This window comes from Numida meleagris, chromosome 2, assembly GCF_002078875.1.
Source record: "Numida meleagris isolate 19003 breed g44 Domestic line chromosome 2, NumMel1.0, whole genome shotgun sequence".
Classification (NCBI taxonomy): Eukaryota; Metazoa; Chordata; class Aves; order Galliformes; family Numididae; genus Numida; species Numida meleagris.
The window spans coordinates 2,393,750-2,411,567 of NC_034410.1; the positions used below are offsets into that span (position 1 = coordinate 2,393,750).

Sequence of the window (17,818 nt, forward strand, 5' to 3'; positions counted from 1 at the left end):
TCAATAGAAACAAACCGTGTAAATAAATAAATACATCTGTGTCAAATTTAGAAAGTATACAACTTCCTTAACAACCTGTTTTGGTATCTTCAGCTCTATCCTTCCTCAAAGAGATTTTAGTTGGTACCATTTAACCTTTCTTTCACAAATTGCTCCTTCTTAGCCAAGCTAATTATTAAACTTAGGCTGGAGTTAGTGAGCAGCTCTCATGTTTTAATAAATTTTCATACCACAAGGAAAAATTTTTCCCTTGCTTGCAAGCAACATTTTTTTAATTGCCTTGTTTTTTCCCCCCCTTTGTCATGATGGTAAGATTTTATGCCTCAGGCTGAAATTATAGTAATAAACATTAGCTCAAGTCTAACTCCTAATTAGAAGCATAATCCAGTGCAGTGCCTTCAATGTGATCATTACCACGTTAGGGGCAGCCTCTACAATTTACTACATAAACTATTGTAATTAGCAAGACGTCTACAATAAAGTAGATCAGATGGCAGGGCTCAAGCTTTAACCAAGCCCAGAAAGCAAATAGGTATCTCAGCTGCCCTCTGAATTTGTCCTCGACACCAGATTTCTCAGCAGAAGCAAGTGAGGCAAAAACCAGAGAAGCCAGCACACCCCAGGAGACCACCAGCCCACAGTTTATGTTCCAGGCAATCAGAATGGGATGGAATATCCCATGTCCACAGCCTTTCTGTGGAGTCCTCAGCACAGGAGAGACACGGACTTGTTGGAGCACGTCCAGAGGAGGGGCACAAAAATGATCCAAGGGATGAAACACCTCCCTTATGAGAACAGGCTGAGAGAAGTGGGGTTACTCAGTCTGGAGAAGGCTCTGGCAGACCTGATAGCGGTTTTTCAGTATGTAAAGGAGGGATATAAGAAAGAAGGGGACAGACTATTCCTCATCCTTGGAGAGGCTCAAGGTCAGGCTGGACCAGGCTCTGAGCAACCTGATGGAGCTGTAGATGTCCCTGTTCATTGCAGGGGAGTTGGACTAGATGACCTTTAAAGGTCCCTTCCAGTTCAAACAGTTCCACAATTCTATGATCGATAAATCCAGCCGCGCATCCACTGGATCCATCAGTGTTACATCATGACATCAGCACAGAAGGGTGACTGTATCCTGGGCCATATCAAAAGAGGGGTGGCCAGCAGGGTGAGGGAGGTGACTGTCCTCCTCTACTCTGCCCTCGTAAGGCCCCATCTGGAGTACTGCACCCAGGCCTGGGGCCCCCAACACAAAAAGGATGGAAAGCTATTGGAGCACGTCCAGAGGGGGGTCACAAAGATGATCAGAGGGCTGGAGCACCTCTGCTATGAAGAAAGGCTAAGGAAGCTGGTCTTGTTTAGCTTGGAGAAGAGAAGGTTCCGGGGAGACCTCGTTACAGCCTTCCAGAACTTGAACAAGCAGGAGGGGGACCAAATTTTACGCAGGCAGATAGTGATCAGACAAGGGAGAACGGTTTTAAACCAAAACAGTGGAGATTCAGATTAGAAGTTAGGAAGAAATTGTCTACTCAGAGGGCTGTGAGGCCCTGGCACTGCTGCCCAGGGACGTTGTGGATGCCCCATCCCTGGAAGTGTTCAAGGCCACACTGGATGGGGCCCTGGGCAGCCTGATCTGATGGGTGGCTGGAACTAGATGATCTTTAAGGTCCCTTCTAACCTAAGTCATTCTACATTTTATGATGAGGCCATCTTTGCATGGCCATCCTTGCATGTTCCTGCCCAGGAAGGGGGCAGATAAAGTCTTCTTACTTGCCATGAGGCTTTCCCCAGTGCCATTCACCCTCATAGGATGCATTTTTGAATTTGCTTTCCAGCTTGAAGACGTAGGTGAAGAAGCGGCAGGATGAGGGCTCAGTGCCTTCTCCAGTTTTACCCCACAAGGGGAAATCTCGCTTCCCGTTCAAAGCCTGTCGGATGGCTTGGTTCAGCTTCCACTGCCAAACAGCCTAGGAACAGAGGAAGAGGAGTGCTGAAGTGAAGAAAACAAAATGGCTCCCAGCAAGACACAGAATCATAGAACATCCTGAGTTGGAAGAACCTCGCAAAGATCACTAAGTCCAGCTCCTGGCACCACCCAAAACCAAACCCTGTGTCTGAGAGCAGTATCCCAATACTCCATGAGCTCCAGCAGCTTGGGCCATGCCCACTGCCCCGGGGAGCTGTGCCATACAGAGGGGACAGTCCCTTCCTTCACCCAGCAGTGCTTTAGTTACTCAAAGAAAAAAACAAAAAGGCCACAAAAATCACAGACAAAAGGTTTCAGCTACATTTAAGCAGATGTAGAGCTGCTAATCTGTCTTCTGATTAAGAAGCTGAAATCATGCTGCTTAAGGGTATAGAATCATAGAGTGGTTTGGGTTGGAAGAGACCTCAAAGATCATCTATATGTCAGCTTCCTCTCTAGGCAACGTTTTGATTCCACTGTGGAGCTGCCATTCTCTCTATGCCATTTTCCTATTTCTAGGCTCAGTACATGGTATTTTCAGGTGGAACAGAAAGGCCCTGACCACTGCTAACCTTCATCTGTGGGTCTTTGGCAGTGAGAACGAATGTTTCCTCCGGGGTTATAATGCGGAGTCCGTACCTGTGAAGCAAAAGACATTTCAGGGACTATGAAAAACATGTTTCAGTCAAACAGAAGCTCATTTCTCCTCAGAAGCTAATGCTGTTTTTGCAGCCAATTTTTCTTTCTGAAGGGGTAATCAACTATCAAACTCATCTTTTGTTCTCTATGTCTGCAGCCAAAACCATTTTATTACTAATTGATTTCAAGATGTCAGCAAAACGCAAGCAGTGCAAGTCCAAGCTACTGTGATCCCATCTGAGAAGCGCTGCCATTGCCTGTGGCCCAGGAGCAACCCCACTAGGTGGAAAGAAGCTGATAGAAAACTTCAAACCATCCTCTCATTTCCACAATCAAGCAATTAAGTTGAAAACTTTCCCCACGCACATTTCCCAGAGGAGAATTTTCCACTTACGGTCCCGGAGCTGATTTCTCCCTGCAGGTTTCATCTACCCACACAAGCTTCAGATCAAAGCTCTGAAAGCTGTTTCCCTGGAACAAAAGGAAGAAGACATTATGTTGATATACACTTTGCCCTTGCCATGTCAATGCATTGAACAGGAGGGCAAGATTGGCAACACAATGAATACCCTCCTTTACAGTCCACGTATCTATCTGACATTACAATGACAAACTTTGGAGACTGAAAGAACGTACGAGATGGAAGACAGTTATTAGCTTATCACTTTCCAGTGGTGGTCCAGAAGGCCATGGCTACCACTGACAGTAACAAACCTTCTGTTACAAGGCACCTTCTAGGTACTTAGCTCTACAAGAGTTTCTTCCCTATCATATGATGGCATTCCCAAACCATTCCTGCCACATAGTCAGCTCTAGTTTCGCTTATGATCTGTCTAGGATATAGATACCAGGTGACACAGCCACATATAGCCTACAAGGACATCCGTGGAGTCAATGTTTTAACTGAGAGCACACTGAACAGAAGAAATAGTTGAAATATTAGGTGAAGACCGTGTTTAATATTCCATCTCCCTTCAGTGTCTGAAGTCCAGGTGCCTACATGATAGAGCTGCATTCTGTCAGGATGTAGTTGAACAAGGTTGGGTATCAGCATTGTGGAGTTGCCATGAATTAATCATGGATGTATCTACCAGATTTGGATAGAAAAGAAGGTTCCGATTCCCAGCACCAGAGCCCTCACCTGCAGTCCCCAGCTAGCAGCCCAAGACAACCAGTTCAGTCCCAGTTCAGTTATGTCTCCACATGCCTTGATAACAGTCATAGCAGCAGATGAGACATAGTGGGAGGGAACCGCTGACTGAGGAGAGATGTCTACAATGCAATACCTCCATGTTAGATGGCTACCCTCAGCTCTCATTCTAGTTAATAGAATTGAGGGCATGATTCAACTCATCCTAATTTTGGCATCTAAAACAGGTCAGATGAACCACACCCAGAGAGCATGCGTTTCTCTCCCCTGACTATAAAGGGAGCCTGGGGCAGCGGGGGGGGGGGGAAGGATTTGCTCAGTCCTATGACCTCTGAAATCTACAATGTAAAGTTGAATGAGGTAATTGCCATTCCATTTCCTCAGGCCTAGACCCTGACAACCGAGCTGTGTAGGGCTGCTCAGCGTTATCACAGGGACTCGTGTGAAGATGTATCAGCTCACATGGCAGCTGTGTTTAGACACCTGAGGCACTGACACGTTACTAAAGAGCAAGCACAGAGAGGTGCACATGGAGAGCCAAGCTAGATTACAGGTGCTGTCAGTCAGAGCAAGCAAAGCTGGACTTCACACGCTGCAGAACAGCTTTGAACAAATGCTACGTGTTCATCCAAGACACTCCCTGTCTGCTTCACACTCTAGCCCTAAATCCCTGAGATAGCCCCAAGAACACCTACAACTTCTACTCCCACGCCACCAGCAGAGTGGATCATGAAACATCGTATTTAGTCCTATGTACAAGCATTTACAGTGCAAGATCTTGGATCCATCAGGACCTCTGAGCTACCTGTGGTAGCTGGATAGTACACATTTACTAGGAAAAAAGACATGTAGATGCTCTTCTATTCCTATTTCACTAGGCTTTTTTCTCTTACTATCTAGTGCAAACCCCAGGTGCATGGATCTGCGACAGGGTTTTGAGAACAGCAAGTCCAGCTGCAGTTTCAGTACTACAGGAACATAAATTTCGGTGTCATTCGTCTGTACTGTTCTTCCAATCTCCCTTCAGGGTTGGAAAATTCACCTGAATTAGCACAAGGACATCATCAAAGAGCAAGATTCGGTCTGATCGATTTGTACTGGCAGAGATGGGGAGATTTCTGCTATCTTCCAGCAGCCTCCTTTCAGGAACACACAGCATGTCCTGCAAAAAGAACCACAAAGATCAAGGTTGTAGACCAAAAGCATCAGGAAACGATTTGCAAGAGGACAGGCAAGTCAAGCCAACAGCTTTTGCAGATGCCAGCTGATAGTAGAACTAGACACAGGGTTCAATTCCCACAGAGCTAGTGACCATAAGACTTCTTCAGGGCTTCCACGCTGTCCTGCCCTGCTGGCTTCCAAACCAAGCCCCAAATGCACGATTTAGATCAAATTTCCTCCATGGATAAACAGAAGTGTAAGACCCCTAAAGGAGCACCCCATCAAACCACACTAGGTATATGTGACTCACCGTGAATTTGTAGCCCAAAGATTTCCATAAGGTCTTGGTAAAACAAGCTTCATCCAGGACTTGGCTAATGAAGGCCTTCAGCTTCACATATTCCTTGACAGCGCTGGTAACAATCTCCTTCTCAGAGCCCTGATAAAGGAAGGCAGGGCTTGAATGATGCTTCAGGCATGGGTGTGCACAGCACTTACTCTCTAGGCTACAGCTACAGAAGAAAAACTCAGCAGCTCTGAATTCAAAGGATGAATGAAAGTTAATCCTCCAAACCCTCTTGCAAGGAAAGCCTCCCAAATCTAACATTATCCCTGCCACCCGCAGAAGTGTGAGACCTTAGGCCACTTAGCAGCTCTTCTCTATGATGAGTAGCTTGAACTATGCTGCAGGGCTCACTGCCCATTGCTTAGAGACCTTCAGGTAGACCCTGCCCCACCAATGCTTTTTACCACCACTGTGGCTGTCCACTGGAAATCATCTTCCTCCCAGCCTCCTTTGGATTCTCTCCCACCACCACAAAGCCTCACAATCTCTACGTAAATTCTTAACATAAGCCAGCAAAGTAACATCACATGAACACTTCCTACCTCTTTGAGAACCTCATTCAGCTTGGTAAGGAGCAGTATATATTGCTCGACGTGGTCCTGGATAGGTTTGTGAAGGACAGTGTACAAGGCCAATGACATGGAGGTCTCAGAGGTGAAGTCTGTGAGGAATTGTTTCAGCACTGTCTTATGGTGCTTCCAGGCTTCGCTGCAAGGTGGCATATGAAGAGAAAGGTTCACTAACTAGTTTTTTTTGTAAATCCTCTCGTGCTCATCACTCATCCTTTGAACTGCTGTTTTCCATGAGACTCTTCCACTGCTTTCTCCAGACATTGTCAATTCCCTGCCAGATTCCCACAGAATCCTTTCTCAGGTCCCTCTCCTTACCCAAATTCCCAAATTTACTGGATTCCACTCCCCAGAATCTTTGAGCTATGCATAGCTGCAAACAGACGCAGGGATATCCACAGAGGAAACATTTCAACACCTACCATTCTTAAATGAGCATTTTTGAGCACACTGACCTTTTGCTCTTCGTGGCATGTTCAAAGCCATGGACTACAACATAGTTGGCAAAAGTGACAAAATACCTGTTAGCAAGGGAAAACACAGAGTTAGAGGTAAACATTAGCAATGAGGTTTAAGTGACCGAAGGAAGAAGCTCACCTGAAAATCCAATATCAGATCCACCTTTCCAAGGCAGGCAGAGAGATATAACTATGTACCTCTTCACTTTGGCTTTCTCCCCTTTGTCCCCTGTGCCAGCTCCTTGGTGTAACTCCTTCCTTGACTTCTGCACTAGTATTGTTTTAAACTTCCTAAGTCTTGGCTTTTAGCATAAGCAGAAGTCGTGCAACAGCCCTACAGAACAAACCTACAAAGGCTAAGCTTAGGCTGTCAGCTTCAGATGTATGAATTTCTGCTGCTTGAAGTAAAAATACACGATTTACTGATGGTAAATTCAAGTCCAAGTGTCTACATCAATGTATTTCCTCTCTCACTAGAGGGAGATCGAGTGATATTTTTTGTTAGCAAACACCAGGTTTTCTTCCATGAGTGATTTCAGACAAGTTGGGTATTCTGTCCAGATTAATTATCATTTATTACATTTTCGGGAGCATGTATTTATTGCTGATTTTCCAACCCCTAAGTGGAGCTTTTGCTTACTCCTGTACCACTCCAAAAAACAATGAGACATCATAGGATTAAGGCTGCATAGAGTGAGTCAGCTGAGGTGGGCAGGAACCAGCACCCAAAAACAGATTTAATTTCAAAATGAGAGGAAAAGACATTTTCAGATGAGCTCCTCCTTTGTGTCAGCTGAAACCTCAACACAAGTTTTCATTTCCTATGTGCCTTTTTAAGACAAATCAATTTTAATTTTCTTAATCTGCTTCCAAGTGAACATACACTGCTCCAAACACCATTCACATAAAGGCAGAGTTTATTGCACACAGCTTTCCAAAATGATGCTGTCCAAGTGAAAACAAATCAAAAAGTATCCCTTCCTTCTCCCTCCATCCACACACCCATAAAGGAACAAAACCCAAGACTAGAAGGGCTCCTACCTCCTGGAGCCAGTATGCCCATCTGCCATCCTGTGCTGGTGCCAATCTGCCTAGATGGTACGAGCCCATCTAGCAAGAGCTTGGCCATATCTGTGATGAATGAAAGACTGAAGACATTCTGATCTTTATGTCACCTCTAGTGCCCATAACTCATTTTTCATGGTAGGACATCAACACACAGATTACACACACTCTAGTGAATATTGGCAAACATTTTGCATTGCAGACAGATGGAGAGCAGGTATGTAATTGATTATATAAACAACTATGAGACAGTATGTTACTCTCATTGTGCTACATCCACTTTCTATCATATCCCTTGCCAATAGCAAATAAACATGGCCAAAACTGGCAATATGCACTGTGTCTGATGACATCTTCCCCTCCTCATCCCCACAAGTCCTCTACACCTTCTGTTTCTTTAAACCTTTCTGTTTCTGATGACAGCTCAGCCTTTGCTCTCAGAAACTGCCTAGGCACCAGTTCTCTCAGTCTTTTTCTCATTTGTAAGATGCATTAAAAAATTTAGATATTTTATATACATACACATTCACTTATATATTATATACATATATACACTCACTTGCAGGAAAAAAAATCAGCCTCTTAAAAATCAAAGTCACGGACACAAAAAAAAAAAGGTACTTATTAGATGCTATACACAGATGCTGAATGCAATCCCTTCTATGCCATAATGACAGAACACTAACAAACAGGACTGAAGATGCTAAATGCATCCCTTTTGCATTGACCTACCATGGTTGGCAGAGTTAGGTGATGAATTTGGTACCTTATTCTCCTGCACTCACCGGATGTACAAGCTTAGGAACAGGTCTCCTTTCCAGACAATGTAAATATCCTGAATGCAGAATGACTCAGAAGCGCTGCATTTTTGCTTCACTATCCGGTAATTCTCCTCTGTGAGGTTCCAGAGAGCTTGAAATTGATCATTCAGGAGCAGGAAGAGCTTAAAGTTCTCCTTTCCTTTCTGGTCACTAGGCTCTTTGGGAGAGAAATGGGGAAGAAAAGGCTATCAGAAAGCCTTGAATCCTGGAAATTCTGTGGAAGACACTGCCTTTATCTTGTACTCAGCCCCATTTATCAATGTAAAGCACATATATTATTACAGGAAAGTAATTCCAGGGAGGGAGGAGGTGATAATTATTTAGGGTTCGGTTTCTGTGAGTAATTGCATGAGGTATCCATCCGAAGGCCTTCTCCTTTCCATGCCTGTGGGAAGTGTGGTCACAGCAGCCTGCAAGGCTCAGACCCAGCTCAGACATGAGCACTGGAGGAAAATTTTGGGAGTTTTTGTTCCTGGACCAAAGGATTGATCCCAATCTCCTTGGAGGTTAGACCCAGAAGGAAATATGGTATAAGAGGTTTACAGGCCTAATCCAGTCTCACCACTTGCGGGCAGGTGATCTTGTGAATATTTATGGATTTGTTACTTAAGTGTAGCTGCTCTGATTTACTGCCAGCTCAGAACCTGCACCCATCCACAAGTTTGTCTTCAAAGCCAAGCATGAAGATGGACCAAGAAAGGGGAGGCAGAATGAGCACAGTTTAGGGGTCATACCTCTGTGAGAAGCATTCTGGATTTCCATGGACCATGCTGGAAAGAATCCTTGGAGATTACACTACTCAGAATCTGGATTACAGAATCAGAGTCACAGAATCATAGGGGTTGGAAGGGACTTCGGGAGATCATCTAGTCCAACCTCCCTGCTAAAGCATGTTCCCTAGAGTACACATCCAAGAAAGGGTGCAAGCGGGTTTTGAGCATCTCCAGAGGAGATTCCACAACCTCTCTGGGCAGCTTGTTCCAGTGCTCTGCCACCCTCACAGTAAAGAAGTTCTTTCTCATGTTCATATGGAACTTCCTATATTCCAGTGTGCGCCCTTTGCCTCCTGTCCTGGTCCCACCCTCTTGACACCTACCCTTTAGACACTGATAAGCATCGATCCAATCTCCCCTCAGCCTTCTCTTCTCCAGGCTGAACAGCCCCAGGGCTCTCAGCCTTTCTTCATAAGAGAGATGCTCCAGACCCCCAGTCATCTTTGGGGCCCTCCATTGGACTCTCTTCTGCAGTTCTGTCTGTCTTGAACTGGGGAGCCCAGAACTGAGCACTGTACTGCAGATGTGGCCTCACCAGGGCAGAGTAGAAGGGGAGGAGAACCTCCTTTGACCTGCTGGCCACGCTCTTTATAATGCACCTCACCTACTACAACCTCTAAAACCAACATGAATCACAGTCCCTGGCTTGCGTGAAAGGATGTAGGCATCCTTAAGAACAGTCTTAAATGGAATAGCTCTACCTGTCACCTACTCCAGCAAGTCAGACCCCGTGAGTTCTCAGTCATTGTGTTTCTAGTGTAATTCCCTTCATGAATGCACCAGTTAATCAAGGCAAGACCCAGAGACAAAGAATATCTTCTCTGACCTGACTGCAGCAGAGGCTTGAAGATGAGGGCATCCATCCGTGCCAGGCATGCTGAAAAGTTCTCTTCCACTTGGAGCAAAGATGCAGTAGCTTCAGCTGCACACATGTCCTGGATACAACACAGAAGGCACACATCAGCTCCCTGCACAGCTATCCATCTACCAATGGCTGCAGTGCTCATCTCAGACATTCAAACTTTCCTGCTCTTGACAGCTGACAGAGGTATTAGCTGTCCTCAAAAAGCATTTCAAAGCATTAGAAGAGGAAACAGAAACCCAGAAGCTCAAGACGAGGTGGTGTCACAGACCATTGAGACTGCAGCCCGCACTCCTGCTGCCCCAGTTGAAGATCATCTCACATGGACAGTGATACTTCTCTACATGCAGGGATGGCCCTAAGCTTCTTGAAGCGCATTAATCCCGCTTGGTCCCACATTCGGTCTCCCAGATGGAAATCCCCATAGTACAAGGCACAAAAGATGAAGCAGAGCATCTCTCCCCATCTCTCACCAGTTTTCTCCCCTTGCGCCACACTCTGCGCCTTTTGGCATTGTAAGCTATCGTACGGAGCTGCAGAGCCTGGCCAGCCATTGCAAAGTGTCCAACCCTCTGAGGGAGGAGAGCTCTAACACTGCTCCTTTCTGAATAAGACACTGTGCTGGTTAGATGTCACAACTCCTGGGTCATTCAAAGGACAGCTTCCCTAAAGTGGAAGGGGGCAGAACTTAAAGAGACAAAAACTGAAATTAAAAAAAAAAAATAAAAACCACTACGTGAGCACACTCTGGTAGCTTCCTCCTTCCCAGCCTTATGACACAAAAGAAGTGTATCAGAGGAAATGAGTGAGAGCCGACTAATAGCATGTCATGAGGGACCAGTGCGGGGGAGAAAAGTCCTGGTGATGAAAGTAGTATGGAGGGAGACAGCTGATATTGCTCACAGAGCAAAAACACACAGCTCCAGGACTCTTGGCCTTGTGAAGCTAGTTCTACTTCATGGGAAGAATTACCTTGAACACCTCACCACGGACTATAAAAAGATCCCTTCAGTCACTAGGTTGGGTGGGACTGCCTCATTTTTAAGCTTCTTGGAGGCTGGACTTGTTGCTAAATAAGAGTTTGAGTTCCCCAAACTTTCCAAACCTTGCTCAGGAGCTCCCTTTCTATGTCAGTCTGGATTGAAATGGCATCGCAGAATAAGGGACACTTTGCAGTTTGGATGGTTTCAAGTGGTTGCTCAGGTCCAGATACAGCTAGCTGCACAGATGAATGGTTATTTTCTCCTTAGTAACCACTGCCTCTTAAATTATATTTGTCTGGAAAAATGGGAAACATTAAAAAATTCCACAATCTTATTAGATTACAAGTCGTCATACATCAAGCTCTGCATGACCACAAGGCTATTTTTTGCAGCAGCACTGCTGAATCGTCCCAGAGGAAAGCTCTGTGCATGCAAACAGGTCAAAAGCTGGAATCCAGACTCCTCCTGGCCACTCCCAGAGAGAGCAACAGAGCCAGGAACAAAGCAAAACAACAGCCAGCCCTCCCCCAAGAGCACTGTGAGGACAGGGCAGACAGATTTTTTTTCCCCACCACCAGTAGAACCCCCCCATCTTGTAGAGAGAAAGATAAAGTTGCTTCACGTAGTCATTGTCCCTGGAGGTGTTCCACAACCATGTAGATGTGACACTGAGGGACATGGTCAGCAGACATAGTGGGGAGGGGTTGGGGTTGGACTTAGTGATCCTAGTGGACTTTTCCAACCTTCGTGATTCTAGGATTCTTTAAATGGGTTTTAATCTGGGCGGAACAAAAAGATGGGTGATAGATGTCAGGCTCAGAAAGTCTTTCCCAAGCCCTCCTCATATCAAAATGGCCAGAGAAACCTCCTAATTACACACAAGTAGCTTAATGTAAACTGAAAGGCTTGAAACAAGGGTGCAGATACCCACAGCTTCGTTCCATAGGCCCGCAGTGAGCCACAAGCAGTGGGACAGGAGGCTGAGAGGCACGCATGCATCATCACAGCTCCAATCTAAGGCTAATTTGGATATTTTTGCCAGTGGAAAAACTGGAGGGATCCTACCAGATGTCCAGAGGGGACTTGCTGATCTGCAGCGTTGTCCCTTTCAACCATGAGCTGATCTCACACTCAGAATCTTGCTCATTTGCAATCCCAGTTCATTATGGTTCTATCCCTTACCACATCTTGAGCTGAGCTAATTCCAGGCCGAACTCAGTAGTTTGGGATCATCTGCTGAATGAATATGCAGCACCAATCAGCTTTCTAAACAGCCCTTCTGCAACCACAGAGAGACCTAAGTTGCCACATCACATCACCCATTAAGGTAAACATGAGTTCCAGCCATCATTTCTGTGCTTTCCCCATCAGTTCTATGAAAACAGTATTTGTACACTTATTCTAGCCCAGTGAGGCAAAGAGGATTTGAAATTCATCACCTGATGAACAAAACCAATGTTGACTCAGGCACGGGGCAAAAAAGAAAGAACCATGACTGTCCAGAGGTCACACTGTACTTTTGCATACACAAAAAACTGAACAACTGCAACACTGCTGCATGGTGGGAGCACTCAGCAGAAATCTGGGGCTGTCACATCCTTCCCCCTACTTGGCTCAGCTCTCACACGACTCCGTGGTTTTGTAATTCTGTATTACAGGAAGGGCCAGGCAAGCTTGAGCAGAGCTACTATGAAGCTGATTCAGAAGGCTTTAGTCTGCTCTTCTTGGGTGGCTCTGCTCCTGCTGGTGGGAAAAGACCTTCAAAGATGGTGCACCCCTTTAGGCAGAATTGCAAGATGTGCACATCCAAGGAAAGGTCCAAGCACAACAGTTGCTGATAGAAAAAAGGGAAAAAAAAACAAAAAAACTTGAGAAACCACATCTATAGGAGTTGCTAGATCTCTGTAACCCATCATGTTCTTGGACTGTCTGCTGAGCAACGCAGTGGGGGAAGAATGAAGGGTGACGGAACAGCTAATATCAACATGAGCAGTTTCCTGAGCATCTAACAGATGGAGCAGCCTGGGTCATTGGGAGGAGCACTCGTCCTCAACAGAATCTGTCCAAAAACTACTAAATGCATATTACGACAGGAAAACACATTTCTCAGGAAGCCACCATGGGTAGTTACGCTCAGCTGGAGGAAATTTCAAGAAGAGTGGGTGGAACACTTAGAAAACCAAATGAAAAGTTATTTCGGTGAATTGTTGAGCTTCATTTTCAGTTTTATGAAGAATCTCTATTTTGAAGTCCATAGCTCCAAGGCAACTGTTCCACCATGACGGTGTCTGGAAAGCCCCATACATGTCAGATGTTACATAAAATTTCTCCTGGAAACACATCCAGTCAGAAAACCCAATCACTTCTTCTAAATAAAGGAACACTTTGAATCTTCACACAGGGACTATTCATTTTCCATCTTCCTCTTCTGAATCCCCTTTTGTATTTAAGATTATTAGTCAAAAAAAAATAAAAACTTCTCAAGTAGAAGAAGCATGGCACAAACAATAGATTGATGCTCAGAGCATTTTAATACTGAACTGCCTGGAATGGAAATGCCATGACCTCGTTTGCTGTAGTCCCTCCCCTTCTTAAACTGCTCTCTTTCCCCGCATCAGCCTTCCTAAAGGACATTGTGCTGAAGACCTTCCAGTCTCCTCCCCATCCTTGCAATAGAGAGCATGCACGCTTACTCCTGGACAGGCAAATCTCTCTCCACTTGGCAGCAGTATGCAGCTTGGAGCATCTGAAAGCATAAAGCTCTCTTGTTCTTTCAGTTTACAGCTCTAAAGCATGCACATTATAGAGCAGAATAACACAGCTCTGCACAAAATCTGCCAGTAGCAAGTTCCTTTTCCAAAAATTAGCAGATAAACCTATTAGAAGTTTGTCACACTGAGTTTACATAGACCAACACTTCATATCACATCGCAGTGATGTTTTGAGACAAATACAGGGACCTTAAACTGGAATGAACACAGACCTAAATGTTTCCTCACCTCCGTCAACTCAGTATCTGTATCATTATGATTAACATGACCAAATTTTCATTTTTCAAATTTTATTTTTTTTTTTTGTGGAGAGATCTGTGGAGGAGGTAGCGGGTTAGCATCAAGGGTTCATTTTAAGGGGTTGGAGGAAAGGAAATAGTTATTTTCAGCTTGGACCCTGGACCCTAGCTTCTTTACCAGGTTAATTTTAACCTAGACTTTTTCCCCAGCTTGATATAAAGTACCATCACATAAACGTGCTCACAAGCACAATGGGATCTGCTCTTTCATTAGCAGTGACAGCTCAGAGTCCATGAACTCACAAGCTCGTTAGGCCATGGGGACAAACTCTGGTGACCTGTGCTGAGACACTGCTCCTCTTTTAATCCCAACCTTGGCTGCTTTCCTCTAAGGACCAAGCTTCCCATGCAGCTAATTGCATTTCCAACTGCCATCTCCCTCACGTGTCATGCTCCAGCTGAGTCTGCATTCAGGCCAGCACAAAGACCATTCTGTCATGCAGAAAAACAGCTCTGAGCTTTGTTTAACCAACACCAACACTGGAGTGAATGGTCCTGTTCAGAATTTCTCTTGTCAAGCCCCATGATGAATTAGCATACAACTTACTGGAGCCACCTCATAGCCACCAGAAACACACAATGTGCAAGTTAAGAGGGAACTGAGAATAAGCAAGGTAAAAAGACTATAAAAGTAGAGAGAGAGCAACAGAGGTAGCAGTTGTGTGGATTAGGCTTTAGCATGGAATACAGAGAATGTGCAGATGACAGCAGATGTTTATCTGTGAAAGAACTCAAGGGTCTTGGCTCAATGTTTTCTTAAGCTGGGGAAACTGTTGAGCAGCACAGCAGTAAAAGCAGGTAGACACAGTTCACGACATCATTTAAAAACCACAAGAGAATGAACACACCTCCTAAGATGCTCACCCTCAACATCAGACCCTTGGGCTCTCGGTCCAGGCTCCTATGCAGCAAACACAGAGCACAGCATAGCCAGCTCTGCCCTCAAGCAATGGGGCATGCTCCAGACAACCAGTAGGATGTCTGATGTTGCTCACCTTGTCTAATTAAACTGTGGAACACACTGCCACGAGAATTTGTTGTTGCTATAGAATCATAAAATCAGCTAGGTTGGAAAAGACCTACAAGATCATCCAGTCCAACCATCCACCTACCACCAATAACCCCACTAAACCATGTCTCTCAACACTGTATCTAAACATTTCTTGAACACCTCCAAGGACCGTGACTCAACCACCTCCATGAGCAGCCCATTCCAGCGCCTGACCACTCTTTCAGAAAAGCAGTATTTCCTAATGTCCAGCCTAAATCTCCCCTGGTACAACTTGAGGCCATTCCCCCTCGTCCTGTCACTAGTTACAAGAGAGAAGAGGCCGACCCCCAGCTCACTACAGCCTCCCTTCAGGTAGTTATAGAGAGCGATAAGGTCTCCCCTGAGCCTCCTCTTCTCCAGACTGAACAATCCCAGCTCCCTCAGCCGCTCCTCATAAGGCCTGTGCTCCAGACCCCTCACAGCTTTGTTGCCCTCCTCTGAACACGCTCCAGGGCCTCAATGTCTTTCTTGCAGTGAGGGGCCCAAAACTGGACACCATACTTGAGGTGGGGCCTCACCAGGGCTGAGTACAGAGGGACAATGACTTCCCTACTCCTACTGGAAACACTATTTCTGATACAAGCCAGGATGCCATTGGCCTTCTTGGCCACCTGGGCACACTGCTGGCTCATGCTCAGCTGAGCGTCGACCAATACCCTCAAGTCTGTTTCCTCCACACAGCATTCCAGCCACTCTGCCCCAAGCCTGTAGTGTTGCCTGGGGTTGCTGTGGCCAAAGTGCAGGACCCGGCGCTTGGTCTTGTTGAACCTCATCCCACTGGCTTCAACCCAGCGATCCAGTGTGTCCAGATCTCTCTGTAGGGCCTCTCTACCCCCAGGCAGATCGACACTTCCTGCCAGCTTGGTGTCGTCTGCAGACTTACTGGGGTGCTCTCAATGCCCTCATCCAGGTCATCAATAAAGATATTGAAGAGGACAGGCCCCAGCACCGACCCCTGGGGAACACCACTCGTGACCGGTCGCCAGCTGGATTTAACTCCATTCACCACCACTCTCTGGGAGTGGCCCTCCAGCCAGCTCCTTACCCAGCAAAGGGTGTATTTGGGTGTATTATACAAGGGTGTATTATACAAGGCATTCAAAAGTAGCTGGACGAGCCCATGGTGGAAAAATCAATTAAAAGCTAATAAAAACAAAGGTATCAGCTCCAGCTCAGGAAGTCCTTGAGGAAGCAAGTGCATATGGAGGAACTGTTACTACAACTCTTTCCAGTTTTCCATGCTGTTCTTCTCCAAGCACGTTCTTCTGCTTTATCAGAGGTGAGGTAGCCTGGCTTAATGCTGCTGATTTTACACATTAGTCATGAAGTCATTTGCTGGACCTCCATGACAGGACCTCGGGCAATGAGAAAAGAAATAATATAAAATAGTAAAAACATAGGCCAAGTTAAAATTTAATCAGATTTTGGGTAACAGCATGTAGCCAGGAGCTTAAGAAGGGTCAAACAAGCATTCAACATTCTCTGCATGAAATTTTGTAATTGACTTTTTTCAGCCCAAGAAGAATTTTCGTTTTCTCCTGCAGACTTATCTTTGTCCATCTTCAAAACAGGAAGCTGTGAGTGGGGGAGGAGACCATACTTTTTTTTTTTTGTATTATTATTTTTTTTTTTTGCAAAAACAGGGAATGCAAAAGCTTTGCAGAAACATCAAATAACCCAAGTCTGTTGGCTTTTTTTCCTTTCCCAAACCCAGACTGGGAGGAGCTCATGTCCTCTCCTTAGGAAGCTTGCTCCTGAGCCCAATAAAAACAATCATAAACCTTCAGCTGACCTGAAAAGGGCAAAAAACCATCTGCCCTCACTGGCTGTCTAAAAGCTGAACTACCCACCTCAGATTCCCTTTGTAACCAACAAAAGTATGAGTCACACGAGAAGCTCAACTTAATTCAGACTGATATAAGTGGGCCTTTGGGCATACCTGGTCTCTGTTCACTAGCTGGAGAATTAAACACCTGCAATATGACATTCTACTTGCTAATAGCTGACGCTAGAGATCACTCTCATGACAATTAGGGATATCATTCAACCTTTGCAAACAACAAGGCAAGTATCATAAGTATGATAAGGCTTGCAGGTGAGATGGATGTTTATTCAGTACTTTAACCTTCCTTGGTCCTGTGCCTCCCATTATTGTTATCACTTGCAAGCAGCACATGCAAGCGGAAGCAGAACTATTCTGACCCTGCAACTGATATGCAACACAAAATGACTTGGAGTTATTCAGTGAAACTCCAAGCCAAACGTGAAGTCACTGCAGGTTATTCAGAGGCATGTAAGGAAATGAAAAAATGAGAAGAGACAGCTCAATTTTCCATTGGAGTGAGACTATTATGGGAAAGCCAGAAGACTACAGTTAGGTACTATGTTAGTGTCACATCTTCAGTAGCAACTTTGGGAACTGGAGCTCCACTTCCTTGACCCTATAATCCCAATATGCTTACTTTGCTTTTCCAAAGCAAATGGACCTCAAAAGGCAAAAGAAATGATGAAGGTGCTCCACATCTTGGTTTTAGAGTACACATTACCATCTACATCAAAGCAATATTGAGTCAGGCCCAGGGTATCAGAGCCTGAATCACAGCCTGGAAACCAATCCAGAAGCACAAACCATATCACAGGAGTGTCCGTCACCTGGGACAATGGAAGACAGGATGGTACAATTGCTTAATAATGAGATGGGGATCAGTGTACAGCAGCACCATCCACTCCACTCCAGACCTCCAGAATTTGAGCAGGAGCAGAGGGGTTTTCATTTCCTCTGTGCTTAAAGACAGAGGTCTGTCATAACACTGCCACAGCAGATGGCTGACCTCATGGCTTCACCAAATATTGACGAGTGAACCTACAGACCCATCCTCTAGCTGATGCCTTCTGACTCCCTACCTGACACTT

The 17,818-nt window shown here is 45.3% G+C and overlaps 1 protein-coding gene across 10 annotated transcripts in view; it reads right to left on the bottom strand.

The window, feature by feature from the left end:
* The window catches only part of ALS2CL (ALS2 C-terminal like), a 65,107-nt gene that overhangs the window by 16,813 nt on the left and 30,476 nt on the right, over positions 1–17,818 (bottom strand). For 9 of the 10 annotated variants that reach the window (XM_021388720.1, XM_021388718.1, XM_021388715.1 and 6 more), the window contains exons 2-10: positions 9,766–9,874; positions 8,131–8,323; positions 6,278–6,343; positions 5,796–5,961; positions 5,218–5,346; positions 4,789–4,908; positions 2,991–3,067; positions 2,530–2,596; positions 1,762–1,958 (exon numbers count right to left, since the gene is read on the bottom strand). In XM_021388720.1, coding sequence (XP_021244395.1) covers positions 1,762–1,958; positions 2,530–2,596; positions 2,991–3,067; positions 4,789–4,908; positions 5,218–5,346; positions 5,796–5,961; positions 6,278–6,343; positions 8,131–8,323; positions 9,766–9,871 — 1,121 coding nt within the window. In that variant the 5' untranslated portion in view covers positions 9,872–9,874. Of the gene's footprint in view, positions 1–1,761; positions 1,959–2,529; positions 2,597–2,990; positions 3,068–4,788; positions 4,909–5,217; positions 5,347–5,795; positions 5,962–6,277; positions 6,344–8,130; positions 8,324–9,765; positions 9,875–10,274; positions 10,427–17,818 lie in introns of those variants that run through there. The other variant, XM_021388713.1, reaches the window with a different exon arrangement.